This window comes from Martes martes, assembly GCF_963455335.1.
Source record: "Martes martes genome assembly, chromosome: 11".
NCBI lineage: Eukaryota > Metazoa > Chordata > Mammalia > Carnivora > Mustelidae > Martes > Martes martes.
Window position 1 is genome coordinate 19,070,477 of NC_137899.1, and position 17,780 is coordinate 19,088,256.

Consider the following 17,780-nt stretch of genomic DNA (forward strand, 5'->3'; position numbering starts at 1 on the left):
AAAAACTTGAAGAAAAAAATAAGCATATGCTCTATACTCAATCTAAAAAAATAGATAAAAATAAACGCACTATCAGATATCCCTAATTTTATATAGTTTTAGGAGGACTTTTGGAGAACTCTACTATAGGAGAGCTCTGTGCTTTCCTGAGGAACTATTCTGTATTTTATTTTAAAAATATTTTTATTGTGGTAAAATATATATAACATAACACTTACCACTTTAACTATTTTCAAGTGTACAAATCAGTGGTCTTAGTTATGTTCACATGGTCTGCAACCATTACAATCTTTTCCCAAAACTTTTCATCACTCTAAAAGGAAACTGTATCTATTAAGTTCTAGTCAAATTTCTGTCCCTATGAATTTGTCTATCCAAGGTATCTCTTAGAAGTGGAATCGAATCATATGATATTTGTCCTTTTGTGTCTGGCTTATTTCATGTAATGTAATGTTTTCAAGGTTCACCCATGTTGTAGCATGTTGTCAATACTTCGTTTTTATGTCTAAATAAAATCCCATTGTAGGTATATACCATATTTTGTTTATCTATCCTTCTATTGATGGACACTTGGGTTGTTTTCCACCTATTGTGAATTATGCTGCTATCAGACACTGGTGTACAAGTAAGTGTTTGTATTCCTGTTTTCAATTTTCTTGGATATATATATAGGAGTAGAATTGCTGGGTCAGATGTAATTCTATGTTTAACCTTTTGAGGAAGTGTGACACTGTCATCCACAGTAGCTCCCCCATTTTATATCCCTACCATAATGCATAAGGGTAGAAATTTCTCCACATCCTTACCAACACTTTTTATATTCCCTTGTTTATTGTAGCCATCCTAGCTATCTGTGAAATGGTATCTCATTGTGGTTTTGATTTACATTTCTCTAATGACTAATTGTGTTGAGAACCTTTTCTTGCATTTGTTGGCCATTTGTTGATATTCTTTGAAGAAAGGTCTAGTCAAGCCCCTTATCCATTTCTGATATTAAATCCTTATCAGATAACAAATTTACAAATATTTTCTTCCATTCTGAGGGTTGTGCTCACTCTCTCAATAGTTTTCTTTGATGCAGTTTTTATTTTTTATTAAAACCAAGTTATCTCCTTTTTCTTTTGTTGCCCATCTCTTTGGCATAGCATTTAAGAAACTACTGCCTAATCCAATGTCCCTCAGATTTTCCCCTATGTTTTCTTCTAAGAGTTTTATAGTTTTAGCTCTTCAGTGTAGGTCTTTGATCCATTTTGAATTAATTTTTGTATATAGTGTAAGGTGATAGTCCAACTTCATTATTTTAAATGTAGATATCTAGTCTTTCCATACTATTTATTAAGACACTATTCTCTTTTTACTAAATGATCTTGGCACCCTGGTTGAACATTAACTAATCATAAATGTGAAGGTTTACTTATAGGTTCTCAATTCTTTTCCATCAGTCTATCCTTATGCCACAACCACACTGTTTTGACTATTGCTGCTTTGTAATAAACTTTAAAAACAGGAAGTGGGAGTGCTCCAATTTTGTTGTTTTTCAAGATTGTCTTGGTTCTTCTGAGTCCTTTGAAACTTCATGTGAATTTTAGGATGGGTCTTTCCATCTCTGTAAAAAACAGTAATGGGATTTTTTTTTTTAGGGCTTGCAATGAATTTGTAGATCACTTTAGGTAGCATTGTAATCTTCACAATGTTCAGTTTTCCAAGTTATGAACACAGGGTATCTTTCCACTTATTTATGTCTTCTTTAGTTTCTTTAAGCATTGTTTCATCTTTTAGTATAAAATTCTTGCACTTGTACCCTGACTAAATTTATTCCTAAGTATTTATTATTTTTGATGCTATGGTAAATTGAATTGCTTAATTTCCTTTTGGAAATTTTTCTTTGCTAGTGTATAGAAACATGAATGATTTTTGTGTGTTGATTTTGTATCCTGTGCCTTTACAGAATTAGCTCCAACAATTTTTTTGTATGTGTATGTGATTCTTCAGGATTTATTAAATATAAGATCATGCCACCTGCTAATCATATGCCAGTTTGGATGCTTTTGTTTCTTTTTCTTCCCTAACTGCTTTGGCTAGACCTTCCAACATTAAACAGAAGTGGCAAAAGCAGAGACCCTGATCTTAAAAGCAAAGCTTTCAGCCTTTCACCATTGTAGTATGAAGTTAGCTCTGGGTGTTACACATATGGCCTTTATCATGCTGAGGAAGTTCTTTATATTCCTAACTTATCAAGTGTTTTTATCATGAAAGGGTGCTGGAGGTTGTCTAATGCTTTTTCTGTATCATTTGAGATAATATATTTTTCCTTCATTCTATTAGTGTGGGTATTACCTTCCTTGATATTCATATGCTGAACTACCTGGTATTCCTAAGATAAAACTCACTTGATCTCAATTCAGATGCCTTCTTCCTAACATGACCAGAACAGAACTCATAGCATTTCCTTCCAACCTACTTCTCCCTTCTGGGTTTCTTTTCTGGTAATGGTTAGGTCATTTCCTCAGTCACTCAAGCCAGGAATTTTTATCTTTTCCCACTTATGTGGTTGTCAGTCATCAAGTTCTGTAAGGTAGCTTTCTAAGAATCCTCTCATCATTCCACTTATCACCAACTCACCATTTCTATTATTAGTTAAGTTTGCTGTAATCTTTCATTTTATTGTAATGCCTTCAGCCTGGATAGCTTCCCTCTCATTTTCCTTCTCCTTCTCCTATATGCATGTGGTCAAAGCACTCTGTGCTTACCCCTAAAAACCCTAGAACACATGTTAATTTTCTATCTCTTACTTCTAGAGTTCTAGAGTTTTAGGATAAGGACTGTGTATATTCAGTATTGCAACAATGTACAGCACATAGCAAGAGCTGAACAAATGATTCCTGAGTGCCTGAAACAGACCAACAATACCTTAAAGTGATATGATAGAGTATAGCAGATATAGCACAATAGCCATAGTAAGAAACCAGCAATATATATATAATTATAGATAAGCATCAAGCATATATGTATGTGATGGTTTAAAACCTTTTAAACTGACTTCTCTTTCTTGCTTCCTTACCTCTGATTTTGAAAATTCTCCCTACTTTTCAAGATCGATTTCATTCCTTACCTTTTCCAGCGCCTAACCATCAAACATACCTATCAGTTCAGCACTTAATTACACACTAATGTGAAATCCCCCATATTATTCATAATGCTCCCCTCACCATAAAGGGGGGGGGCTATGTGATGTTAGCATATATCTATACCATATTGCTAAATGATGCTATAAACAGAATGTAGTTCCACTCACCTCCCTTTCCACTAGTCATGTATCACTGGCATGTTTAATAATGTACTGTCTTATATTGATTATAATTAGATGTTGTTTCTTTGAGTTTTGCCTCCACATTCAATTTTCACTTTTCTGAAGGCAACAACCTCCATTCAGCCACTTTTGTATTAACAAAGAATTTGCAGTCCAAACAGCCACACAATTCATAGTCTCCCAACATAAATGTTTATGGATTGTGTACTCATGCCTTTGTCTATACTTGAGTGACACTTATGGAATGAGCAGTGCCCAAGTTTATTTTTATTTTATGACTTGATATTTCGCTACAATGTTCTTATACTGGCAGAAATCACAGCCTAAATGACAATATTAAGGGAACAATGTACACTTCTCTCCCCTAAGAAACTGGGTGGACGTGGAGGGGTTTCTCCATTTAATATCACTTTCTCCCTATGCTCTGGGTACCGACTCTCAGTTTGGCTCAGTGTGGGGACAACCTTCCACATGAGAAGAGTCTCCTCAGTCATATTCCAGTCAGCTGTCGGAGCCACATAAATAAACATTTGTGAACGTGCTCTTTGAAAATAAAGAAGGAAAGTAGGTTTAGTGGGAAAAGCCACCTCGCTCATGTTGTTTCCCACATCGCCCAGGACAGAAAAGTTTCCAAACTTTCTATCAACAGCTGAGTAAACTCAATCCATATACATATTATGCAGCTTCAGGCTTGCTTTGGAACAGCTTTGCTTCTTGCTTTGGCAGGAAATAAAGTTTGATTCATGGATATGGGGAAAGTTCTGGTCTTTCTGGGACAGTCTTGTCCTGGGCACAGTCACAGTAATAAGCAAAGAAAAGAAAACAGTAATCAAAGAGGTACTGTACTTAAGTTTCTCTCAGGATTCTCAGGAACGAAGTCTTCAAAAATTCTATTAATGCTCTCCATTGCTTCGTAGGTATTAGATGACCCGTGGACAGCATTTTTCAAAACACTTCTTCCAAACCTGGCTCGGATAGAGTCTGGGGACAGTAGTTTTGCCTCCTCTGGTTCTACGGGACCCATCAATCGTCTCCAGTCTGAAACAGCATTCCATCTGGTCAGAATCATGACCAAAGATGGACCCCTGCAAATAAGAATGCTTTCAGACCATCTGGGCTATTTATACCTATAGAGATTGCATATACAGCTAAGGACAGAATATCACGCTTTGTCTTTATTCCCTGTTCTTATCAGTGTGTTTTTGTGGTTTCTGTTTTTCCATTTCTCCCTTTTCCAACAGGTTGTTGTGCTAGAACAGTGCTATAGCTTAATTCTAGAAATATATGCTAGGCACTATTCCAAGTATGTTTAATGTATCAATTATATACCCCTCACAACAAACAAATAGATACTATTATTATCTCCATTTTAAAGATGAGGCAACTGAGGCACAGATTAAATATGTTGACAGAGCAGGGATTTAAAAGCAGAGAATAGAACCCAGATCACCTCTGTATCTAATGTGAAGACCTAAGGAAATGAAGCAAGGAAGGAAAGAAGAAGGTAGGGAAGGAAGGAAATAGGAAAGAAATGAACCCCAAATATTAATAGGGTGTCTCTTAATGAATGGAATTTTTTAAATTACATTTTGTATTTTTCAGTTTCTATATGAATATTTGCTACTTATATAATGCAAAGAACTATGTATCAGAAACTTACTCAGATAACATTTCTACTACATCTTGATAAAAGTCTTTTCCTTTTATTTTTGAGTAAATTTTTTCTATTTCTTCTTCATTTAGGAGCATTTCCTTCATCTGTGTTATTTCAAATCCAGCCTCTCTAATAAGTTTCAGGATCTCCTCTAGGGAAAACAGATATCTGGTAATCTTGCAGAGTGCCTCCACTTTTGTTCCATATTCAAACAGACTGAAATAACTAAGGAAAGTAATCATTCCACTTGCCTACTGTGGCTTAAAAAGCTAAAACTCTGCTAAACTAAATTGAACTGAAAAGCATCACATAGACACTCAGAGCAACGTGAATACATTAACGCAGATGATCAGTCTCTGAGATGCACCTTTCCAGAACCCACCGGAAACGTCTCATTGACTATAAGGAGGTTGCGCAGGGTGTGCTTCTGGGCTGAAAGTGAAGACGTGTTTTCACATCCACGCAGCAAACGTCAAGGAAGTCCTTGCTAGATACGGATTGAAGGGGAGAGCCCATCTGAGCACTGCTCCCTGACGTAGCAAGGCTCTATTTGAGGGAATTAAAGTAAATCTTGTCAAAATCTCACAACAGCCCAAACGTTAAAGGCTACATTCAGGGAATCAAATGAGGGATTAGGAGCTTTCTGGTAAAACAGTCTTTTCTTTGGTGCAGATCAAAAGCGCTTGGAAGTGCTGTGCCGCCCTGCTGGTCTCTATAGCTCAACCTTGAGCATAACCCATAGAGAGCCCGAAGAAGGCTGGACTTCTACAGAGGGGGCAGACAGGATGCACCCTATGAGAGGCGCTGTGGGAACAAATATGAAGGGAACATTAACCATTTCTTCCAGATCTTGTCTGCTTAGAGGGCCCGGCCTAGAAACACAGCTTGAAAAGGTTGTCATTATCATAAAGAACAATGCAAAAGGCTCCCGGAACCACAGGCAAGTATACTATTAACTCTCCGGGAAGGTCAGATATGATTTCCAGAAAGGCCAACCTTTGTGTTCAGTACGGTAAAAATAAGATATGATCACCAAGCAGACAAATAGAGAAACAACATTGTAGGCACAGTGCAGAATTTCTAAAAAAAATAAATAAATAATAATAATGTTAATGAAAACACTATGCATTAAAATCTATGGGGTAATCAGAGGAAATTAAAACAGTAATCAAACATTTATACTGACAAAAATAATGGAAATAAATGAATTAAATATCCAATTTAAAAAGCTAGAAGAAGGGTGCCTGGGTGGCTCAGTGGGTTAAGCCTCTGCCTTCGGCTCAGGTCATGATCTCAGGGTCCTGGGATCTAGTCCCTCATCGGGCTCTCTGCTCAGCAGGGAGCCTGCTTTCCCCTCTCTCTCTGCCTGCCTCTCTGCCTACTTGGGATCTCTCTCTCTCTGTGTCAAATAAATAAATAAAATCTTCAAAATAAATAAATAAATAAATAATTTTAAAAATTAAAAGCTAGAAGAACACTTTAAAAACAATTAGAGACTCAAAGGCAAAAATTTTAAAAAAAGAAACGAAAGTAATGAGTTTGAAAACAGAAAATAAAACTCATAAATAAATTCTGTTTGTTTGAAAGACAACAAATGAAGAAATAGCAGGGTGGAAATAACCACTGAATGAATAAATTAAACATGATAATAAGAGACCATGAAGTCTATACAGACAAAATGGATAATTTCCTAGGAAAATACAACTTAGCAAAATTAACTCTAATTAACCACAGTGGAGGTAAAAAGTTTAAATAGATCGATTTCCATAGACTTTCTCCACAGAGAAAGTGGTCAAAGAATTATCCTACAAAAAAAGGAAACAGGCCCAGATGTTTTCACAGGAAAACTCTACCAAATCTTCAAATACCAATCCCACTGCTTCTTAAACTCCTCCAGAGTACTGCAAAAGAAGGCATGCACATTTTTTAATGAAATATTACACTGTTATCTAAACCTTGCACAAAAAATGAAAAGGACAGACCAATCTCACTGTGCCAATGCGAAAAATCCTAAATAAAATACAAGCAAATAGAATCTAAAAGCACATTTAAAAAATACCTCAGGATAAAGAAGATATGGTCCATATATACAATGGAGTATGATGCCTCCATCAGAAAGGATGAATACCCAACTTTAGTATCAGCATGGATGGGACTGGCGGAGATTATGCTGAGTGAAATAAGTCAAGCAGGGAGTGTCAATTATCATATGGTTTCGCTTACTTGTGGAGCATAAGGAATAACACAGAGGGCACTGGGAGATGGAGAGGAGAAGTGCGTTGGGGGAAATTGGAGGGAGAGACAAATTATGAGAGACTGTGGACGCTGAGAAACAAACTGAGGGTTTTGGAGGGGAGAGGTGTGGTGGGCTGGGTGAGCCTGGTGAGGGGTATTAAGGAGGGCATGTATTGCATGGAGCACTGGGTGTGGTGCACAAACAATGTATTCTGGAACACTGAAAAGAAATAAAATAAAATAAATAAATACCTCAGGACTAAGTGAAGTTTATAAAAGAATGGAAGAATAGCTTGATATTAGAAATATCATGAACATGATTTTTCCTACTAATATACCCATGGAGAAAACCATTGTCATATCCATCAACTCTGAAAAGGACTTTGACAAAATTCAATCTCATTTTGATTATAAGAGAGACCGAGAGAAGGAAGAGGGAAGTAGGACGAGAGAGCAAATATGACAAAAGTTCATTGTTAAATCTAGACTGATGTGGACGTTTGTTGAATTACTCTTCTAGCTATTCCATAGTTTGAAAGTTTTCACAAAATCTGAAGGAAATGTACACATTAATTTTTATTTCTAAATATTTACCTCTTTGTTCCTGTGTTAAATGAGGTTTAAGCAGTGCTAAAGTGCTTTGAGGAGGAAAGAAATACTGTATTTCCCTCTCGGCCGCTTCTAATGAATCACTTCCATACAACTGGTTGATGGGCAAACCTTCCATTGCAAATCGTGCGCATAAACTTTGAAAAAGAAGTCAAGGTAAGCACTGTTAGAGTGTAACATAATGTAGTATAATCTAAGACAAGAGAACACTGTATAAATTGTCCAAAAGTCATCAAACAGCTCATTCCTGATCTGGACACTGTGCAAAAGGCAATAATTAGAGAGTGGCTTGGCGCATACTCCTTCCTTACAAGGAAGCTTCACAGCCATTAGGAAGAACATGAGCACTGAAATAATTATGATGTGACTATTGACAGATAACTCTAAAAGAAGGAACTGTACCCTGGTACGGGGAAAAAGCACAGACTGTAGAATGCTTAGTGCACTGGGCAATTACTTAACTTCTCTGTGCTTTAGTCATGTCAGATATAAATAAAATAATAAAACTGCTTTGGAAGGAGATTTTGAGGATGTAATCAGATGATACATTTGAAATATATGGTGCATATTAAGTTGTCAGTAAATACTCCTATCCCTTCCTTCATCACTAAATATTACCAAGCACTAGAGATGGCACATGACTCTATACCAAAGAACCCAAATGACAAACACTGAGTCTGGGAGACACTGCAAAGGAGCCCTCCAGCAGGGTGAGCGGAGAGCTGAGAGCGGAGCACACAGGACCACCACACGTAAAGGGGCAGGAGTGAGGCTGATACTGGACATGTTGCATTAGACACGTTCTTTTTTTCAAGACTTTATGCATTTAGAAAGTGTGTGAGTAGGAGGAGGGGCAGAGGGAGAGGGAAACAGAGAATCTCAGGCAGATTCCCCCCTGAGCCAGAGCCCTGTGCAGGGCTCGATCCCATGAGCCTGAGATCAGGACCTAAACAGAAACCAAGAGTCAGACGCTTAACCTGCTGAGCTGCCCACGGGCCCCTGGTCTAGGCAGTTTATCCTGGTTCTGCTTCCTGTACAATAGATGAACGCATAAAATCTCCTAAATCAGTTGTTCCTTGGTGTTTTTTTCAGTAGCCCTTCCCCCCCATCTCTTCATCCACATAAATTTCAGTAGAGGATATACTCTCCGCTTATTTCATTTTCTGCCCTTTACACATGGTCCTGAACTGCCAACCCACAGAACCCAGCCATAGTGAATAAAGTCCTTTCCTGCTCATAAACTGACTTCACTGGTAACTTGGCTTTCTCTCCTTAGACCCCCTTCTTACCTCATTGCTTTTGCTGATGTATTCCCAGATTTCCTTTTTGCCTTATCCAATTTGACCTTCCCACTTGACCCTTGATGGTTCTCATATCTCTGACTTGAAGACCCTTGTAGCCCAAGACCCCTGGAGCCTGTGATTGTTAGGGGTGCGGGATTTGCACAGCAAATGTATCACCAGAAGTTACCTTTGCTCAATGGAGAGAACTACAAGCTGCCCCTCCGTGGTGCTGTTAGACATGATTATTGGGGGAAAAGCATGTGTGAAAGGAAAGGACCTCCTCCTCTGAGAGCCTTCCTCGGACTAGAGCTGTGGTTCCTGTACCCACATCTAAAAAGAAATTAAAATGTCTCCCATGAGAAAAGTTTGGGACCCATGATATGAATCCTACCTCTCTGGAAGAGATTCTTTGGCTTTTTGAACACTACTTGGTCCAATTAACTCTTTCCAGTGTTGTAAACCATGGTCTCTTACTAAAACAAGGGCTAGAGATGGACCGCTGTTAGAAAAAAAAGACCAAAAGTATGGCTCAGCAGCTAATTATATAGAGATAATACAAGTAGTTTTGTTAAATAGACAAAAACATGTGAAGATAATCCTTTTATCAAGTCTAAGATGAATTTCCATTGGTGTGTTCTTGAGTGTTTTAAACGCCTTATAAAAGGATGGAAGCAGTTTAAGGAAAGGAAGAGAAGGGCCTTTATTCTGATAGATCGGTTCCTATTTTGTTCCCAGATTCCTGCTGATTTATACAGCCTTGCTGGATTTCTGTCACAGCTGCTATTTCACTTACTCTTCTAAAAAACCTGACAGATTTCTAGCCCCTCAGTCTTCCCCTAGGACTAGTGATCTTCAGCATTACCAAACCCTTGAGAGTCCATATGTTCTCCGCTTGGATTTAATGTTACACAACTTGGATTTCTGGCATTCAACTCAGTGGACCCCAGGAACTCACCCAGGCCTTTCCATTGCTCCAGTAACATCCCAGGAGGATGACAGAATATGGACAGTTGAACAGAGGATTGAGATAGGAGTGAGACTGGCCAAGAAGTAGATTCAGCATATGTTTACAGAACTGAGAGGTGTGGCAACTTGACCATGGCAGTTGCCACACGGCATTAGGTCTTCAAAAGAAGACCTAAATGATTAAAAACTAAATCAGACTGTGCCTTCTAAACCTGAAAATCTACTTTACCTGGTCATTTTTTCTATAAGCTTTCCAAAATAATCTTCATTTTCATATTCCTTGCACAGTGTTTGTGCTTCCTCTTTTGATAATACAATTTGCCTTTGCATTAGTATTTTAAAGCCTTCATCTTCAATAATCTTCAAAACATCCTCTAAATAAAAAGCCACATAACAAGTGTTAAATTGATAGATTATTGGCTATACATACCATACAGAATGTATTATTATGCATTTCATCCTTATTTGAAATTTAGAATTTTTCAAAAATAGCTTATTAGATTTTAAGGTGAATAATATTCTTCATATACCAAATTATGACTTATGGTGTTATTTCCAACTTTTATTACACAGGAATCATACACATACAAGGTGTGTAAAACTGAAAAAACATTACAACCAAAATAAAATATTCACTGGATGGGCTGAATGCCAACAAGGAAATCACAGAATTCAGTTTTAAAACTAACACAATTGAAATGATCCAATTAGAATTACACACAGAAAACAAATTTAGAAGTGTCCAAAGCCTCAGGAACCTGTGAGACAATGTCAAATATCTACTACTTATACCTTTGGAATCCCAGATGGATTAGAGAAAGAGTTGTCACAGAAAAAATAATTTAAAGAAATAATGGTGGAAAATTCCTCAAATTTGGTGAAAAATATTAATTTATAGATTCAAGAAGTTTAAGGTACCCCAAAATCAAAGATAAGCTCAAAGGAAAGTATACTCAGGGACACGTCGGTGGCACAGTTGGTTGAGCATTCAACTCCTGGTGTCCACTTGGGTTGTGATCTTGGGATCCTGGGATCATGTCCCACTTTGGGCTCCACACTCAGTGTGGAGTCTGCTTGAGATTGCCTCTTCCTCCCCCTCTGCCCCTCTCACTCATGCTTTCTCTTGCTCTCTCTCAAATACATAAGTAAATCTTTTTTTTAAAATTGTACTTATACACATAATAATAAATTTGCTAAAAACCAAAGATAAGAAAAACATCTTGAAAGCAACCCCCCAAATAAATAAAAAATAAAAATATACATTACATATAAAAAATGCTTTGAATGATGCTGGATTTTTCATTAGGTACCAATAAAGCCAAAAGGTAGTGGCACAACATTTTTAAAGTGTTAAAGGAAAAAAACTGGCAAACCAGAATTCTATATCAGTACAAATATCCTTCAGGAATGAAAATAAAGACATCCTTTGATGAAAGAAAACCAACTGAATTTGTTGCCGGCAGACCTGCTCTTAAAAAAATACAAAAGTTCTTTGGGTGGAAGGGAAATGATATCAGAGGGAAACTTGAAACTCCAGAAAGGAATAGAAGATAACAGTAAATAAATCTGGGTGAATAGTAAATCCGGGTGAGTATAATAAAATGTTTTCCTCCTCTTAAGTTTTTTTAAAAAATTCATCACTGTTGAAAAGCAAAAAATTACAGTATAGTCTGCAGGAGTACTCAATACATGTAGATTTAATAGACCAGTGACTGCACCGCATAGGCCAAAGGGGAAAAGGATATATGGGGCTGTATGGGGAAGTGGCAAAATATTAACTCTAAACAGTTTTAAAGTTATGCACATATATTTTATCCCAAAGCACAGTCACTAAAAGAAATGGACAAAATACATATACTTAAGAAGCCAATGGGTAAATTAAAATGGTACACTAAAAGAGTATTTAAATTCCAAAAGACAGCAGGAAAGAGAAAACAGAATGTACCAAAATGACATTTAATGTAAATGGTGTAAACATAGCAATTAGAAGATAAAGATTGTCAGAATGGATTTTTGAAAAGACAATATTCTGTGCTCACTGGAAAAGAGAGACTTTAAGCAACAATGGAAATAATTCTGACAAGCTATATGCAAACTGAGAGAAGATGACTAAACCAGTCCCAGAGGAGATAAAAACAATGAATAAAAGGTGTGAGGGTCTGATTTCCAAGGAAGCTCTGGTCTGAGGATTTGCCTTACATGACAGAGTTGTTTGGAGGTGATCCACTCATTTGAGGCTTCGGGGCATATGAAAGAACCAGGAAAACTGCCTGAGGTGATATCCAATAGAGGCCAGTCAGGCCCCAGATGCAAACTCATCTGATATCTTTACCCAATATGAATGAGGCAACAGCCATCTACCAACTCATACTGAAGACAGGCAATTTCAATTCTCATATATCATCTATGGATTTAATGGTTGTTAATTCTTATTGGTGGGATGTTCTTTTCTAGCGACTTGATAGTAAGAGTGCTAGCAAATGGATTAGCCAGAATGTGTCTGATGCATACTTCAAGGATTGTTATGAGTCCTGGAAAAGTGTGGGGAGTAGAAACACGTACTAGCTGTCACATAAGATAGTCTCATGAACTATGGAAAAAAAATCTCAACAGAATATTATCTATCAAATCTAATAATGTATAAAAAAAAAGTATACACTACAGCAAAGCAGGATTTTTTCCAGGCACACAAGACTGGTTCAAATTTTGAAAACCAATGAACATAACTTGCATATTAATATGCTAAAGAAGAAAAATCATATGATTCTATCATAGATACAGAAAAAGCATAGGACAACTCTAACAACCATTCTTTTTTTTAATATTTTATTTATTTATTTATTTACTTACTTATTTATTTAACAGAGAGAGAGCACAAACAGGGGGAGAAGAAGAGGGAGAGGGAGAAACTCAGACTTCAGCTGAGCAGGGAACCCAGCATGGGGCTCAATTCCAGGACCCTGGGATCATGACCTGAATAGAAGGCAGAGATTTAACCAACTGAGCCATCCAGGCGCCCCTTCAACAACAATTCATGATTAAAACTCTCAGCAAACTAGGAATAGAGAGTTCCTCAATTTATTAAAAAACATGTACAAAAGTCCTATTGCTAACATCATACTTAATGGAGAGAAACTAGATGTTTGTCTCTAAGACTGGAAAGAAGGCAATTTGACATGTGACATCATCCTGGAAAACTGAGCTAGTGAAATAACACAAGAAAAGGAAATAAAAGAGTATATAGATTTGGAAGGAGAAAATAAAACTGTCTTTGTTTTCTAGTGACATCAATATCTATGTGGAAAATTCCAAAGAAACAATAACAACAAAACTCCTGAAAACAACAAGAGACCACTGTAGCAAAGTTTCGGGTTAAAATTAATATACAGAAGTCAATTATTTTCCTCTATACCTGCAATGAACATGAATTTGAAATTTAAAACAACACCATTTACACGAGCACACAAAAAATGAACTACATCAGTAGAAATCCAACAAGATCTGTATAGGGTCTAAATAAGGAATAGTCAGTCAGAGAAAGATAAATACCATATGATCTCACTCATACGCAGAATTTAAGAAACAAAACAGATGTACATGGTGGGGGGAAAGCGAGGCAAACCAAGAAACAAACTCTTAATTGTAGAGAACAGACTGATGGTTACCAGAGGTGTGGGGAATAAGAGGATGGGTCAAATCCGTGATGGAGATTAAGGAGTGTGCTTGTGCTGAAGAGCACCAGGTGTTGTATGGAAGTGTTGACTCACTCTATTGTATATTTACTATGTTGTATACCTGAAACTGATATTACACTGTATGTTAACTAACTGGGACTTTTTTTTTAAAGATTTTATTTATTTATTTGATAGACAGAGATCACAAGTAGGCAGAAAGGCAGGCAGAGAGAGGGGGGAAAGCAGGCTCCCCACTGAGCAGAGAGCCTGATGTGGGGCTTGATCCCAGGACCCTGAGATCATGACCTGAGCTGAAGGCAGAGGCTTTAACCCACTAAGTCACCCAGGCACCCAAACTAAGTGGAATTTAAATAGAAGCTAAGATCATAGATAGATAGATAGATAGATAGATAGATAGATGATAGATAGATAAAACTACAAAACTGGTGAAAGGGATCAGAGATCTAAATCAATGTAGACATAGGCATTATTCGTTATTCATGGATAGGAGGGCTCAATATTGTTAAGATGTCAGTTCTACTGATTCTAAAGTTTATACAGAAAGGCAAAAGACCCAGAATAATCAACTCAATATTGAAGGAGAAGAACCATGTTGGAGGATGGATACTACCTTACTATATAAAGATACAGTAATCAAGACAGCATGGAACTAGTGAAAAACAGACACAAATATCCACGAGATATAATAGCGAACCCAGAAAAAAACCCACACAAAAATGCTCAGCTGATCTAGGACAGATAAGGAAAGGCAGTGCAGTGGAGCAATGACCATCTTTTCAACAAATGGCGCCACAGCAATGAGGCATCGCCCCTGCAAAAAAAAAAAAATTACTCTAGACAGACCTTACACCTTTCACAAAAATTAGCTCAACTGGATTATGGGCCTAAATTTAAATCACAAAATCATAAACTTTCTAGAAGATAACAGAGGAGAAAATCTAGGTGACCTTGGGTTTCGAAATTATTTTTTAGATACAACACTAAAAGTAGAATCCGAAACAAAAAACTGGTATATTGAACTATATTAAAAATAAAAACTTTTCTGGGGCACCTGGGTGGCTCAGTCAGTTAAGCATCTGCTCAAGTTATGAGCCCAGGGTCTGGGATGGAGCCCTGTATCGGGCTCCCTGCTCAGCAGGAAGCCTGCTTCTCCCTCTCCCACTCTCCCCGCTTGTGTGCTCACTCTTGCTGTGTCTCTGTCAAATAAATAAAATCTTTAAAGTAGATAAATAAATAAATAAAAACTTTGATGTGAAAAATACTGCTTAAAAAAAAAAAAGCAGAGCCCCAAACCTGGAAAAATATTTGTACAAATATTTTATATTATATTTATATAAAGGATTATATATTGTATTTACATAAAGAATTATATTCAACATTTACAAAGAACTCTTATAACTCAACAATAAGTGGACAAACAACTCAGTTAAGAAATGGGCATAAAGGGGAGCCTGGGTGGCTCATTGAGTTAAGCGTCTGCCTTTAGCTCAGGTCTTGATCCTGGGGTCCTGGGTCTTGGGGTCCTAGGGTCCTGGGATCGAGCCCTGAGCAGGGAGCCTGCTTCTCCCTCTCTCTCTGCCTGCTGCTCCCCCTGCTTGTGCTCTCTTGCTCTCTGTCAAATATATAAATAAAAAAATCTTTAAAAAAAAAAAAAAAAAGAAATGGGTGTAAGAACTGAAAACACACCTCACCAAAGAAGATGTACAGATGGCAAGTTAGCATATGAAATGATGCTCAGCATCATGTCATTAAGGAATTATAAATTAAAACAATAAGATAACATTATATACCTATTAGACCAGGAAAAAATATCTAAAATACCAAATGTTGACTAGAATGTAGAGCAACAGGGGCGCCTGGGTGGCTCAGTGGGTTAAACCTCTGCCTTCGGCCAGGGTCATGATCTCAGGGCCCTGGGACTGAGCCCCGCATCGGGCTCTCTGCTCAGCAGGGAGCCTGCTTCCCCTTCTCTCTCTGTCTGCCTCTCTGCCTACTTGTGATCTCTCTCTCTGTGTCAAATAAATAAACAAAATCTTTAAAAAAAAAAAAAAAAAGAATGTGGAGCAACAGGAGTTTTCATTCATTGCTGTTTGGAATCGAAAATGATACAACCACTTTGAAAGGCATTTTGGCAGTTTTTTTACAAAGCTAAACAAGGTTTAACCATAAGATCTGGTAATCATGCTCCTAGGTATTTAGCCAATTGAATTGAAAACATGTACACACACACACACACACACACATACACACACACACACTGCATATGAATGCCTATAGCATCTTTATTCATAGTAGCTAAAAACTATAAGCCACCAAGATGCCTTTCAATAGGTAACTGGACAAGCCTAAGTACATTCATACAACGGGAAAATTATTCAGTGATAAAAGAAAATGAGCCATCAAGAAAATATCAACAAAAGACATGAAGAAACCTTAAATGCATATTATCAAGTGAAAGAAGTCAGTCTGAAAAGTTGCATACTCTATGATTCCAACTATATGACATTCTAGAAAAAGCAAATTATAGAGACAGCAAAAAGATCAGTGATTGCCAGGAGTTAGGAGGAAGGAAAAGAGGGATGAACAGGGGAAGCACAGGGGATTTTTAGGGCAGTGATTCTATTCTGTATGATACTGCAAAGGGGATGCACAACATTATGCATTTGTTAAAACCCATAAAATGGGTTTTACATAAAATGGGTTTAACAAAGAGCCAACATTGCTATGAACTTTAGTTAATAACATTTTAATATGGCTGATTAATTATAAAAATATATCACCATAATATGGTAATAGGAGAAACTGTTGTGGAGGGGACAGACATATGGAAACCACAATCCTCCTTAATTTTTCTGTAAAACTGTTCTAAAATATGGTCTATTCATTTAAAAAAATATATCCATATTTTAGTTAAGAAAGATGTAATATGAATTACACACTCTTTCTTCAGAGAAATAAGAGTACTTACTTCTCATCTCATTTGATAAGGCCTACATTACCCCGACACCAAAACCACATAAAGACATGAAAAAAAAGAACAAATATTTCTCATGAATATACACACAAAAGGCAACAAAACAGTAAAAAATCAAACCCAGATATATGTAAAAAGAGCAATATAAAACCAAATGTGACTTATCTGGAGGAAGTAAGACTGGTCCAATATTAAAAAAATCAAAGCAACTGCCATATTACCAAACTCAAGAAAATAAAACATAATCTTATCTTCAGATACAGAAAAAAAAGTTGAGAAAATACAATTCCTATTTATGATTTAAAAAAAAAAAACTCCTCAAACTAGAAATAGATCAGATTTTTAAAAATTTAAATAAAGGTCTATAGAGCTAATATTGTACTCGATGGGAAAAGACTGAATTCTTTTGCTATAAGGTCATGAACAAAGCAAGCACATCACCTCTCATTGTCAGCATCATAGAGGACGTTCTAGCCAGTTCAATGAGGCAAGCAGAAGAAATAAAAGGCATACCAATTCAAAAGAAAGAGGAAAAACTCTCTCAATTTGCAGGTGATACTTATTGCTCACATCACTGGCTCTCAGCCTGACATTCTGTCTTGCAAGGATGCAACTGACAATGTCTGGAGATATTTTTGGTCATCACACTGTGGGTGTGGAGGACATAGTGAGTAAAGGCCAAGGATGTTACAAATATTTTGCAATGCAACAGGACACTGCCTCTTTTTTTTTTTGGAGGGGGGAGGAGCAGCAGGAGAAGGAGAGAGAGAACCTTAAGCAGGCTCCACACCCAGCACAGATCCCAAGGCAGGGCTCAGTATCAAAACCCTAAGGTCATGACCTGAGCCAAAATCAAGAGTCAGTCACTTAACTGACTGAGCCACCCAGGTGCCCCAGATATAACCTCTTTCAACAAAAAAATTATCTAGCCCCAAATGTAAGTAGGTCTGAAATTGAGAAACCTTGGTCTGCATAGAAATTCCCAAGGGAACTACAGCAAAGCTTCTAGAACTGAGTTCAGCAAGTCAAAGAATATAAGGTCAATATACACATA

The 17,780-nt window shown here is 37.1% G+C and overlaps 1 protein-coding gene across 1 annotated transcript in view; it reads right to left on the reverse strand.

Annotated features, from left to right (window-relative positions):
• The window catches only part of NME8 (NME/NM23 family member 8), a 59,876-nt gene that overhangs the window by 1,491 nt on the left and 40,605 nt on the right, over positions 1 to 17,780 (reverse strand). The window contains exons 11-15 of the mRNA XM_080818939.1: positions 10,287 to 10,431; positions 9,483 to 9,590; positions 7,794 to 7,945; positions 4,971 to 5,115; positions 4,157 to 4,395 (exon numbers count right to left, since the gene is read on the reverse strand). Coding sequence (XP_080675065.1) covers positions 4,157 to 4,395; positions 4,971 to 5,115; positions 7,794 to 7,945; positions 9,483 to 9,590; positions 10,287 to 10,431 — 789 coding nt within the window. The remainder of the gene's footprint in view (positions 1 to 4,156; positions 4,396 to 4,970; positions 5,116 to 7,793; positions 7,946 to 9,482; positions 9,591 to 10,286; positions 10,432 to 17,780) is intronic.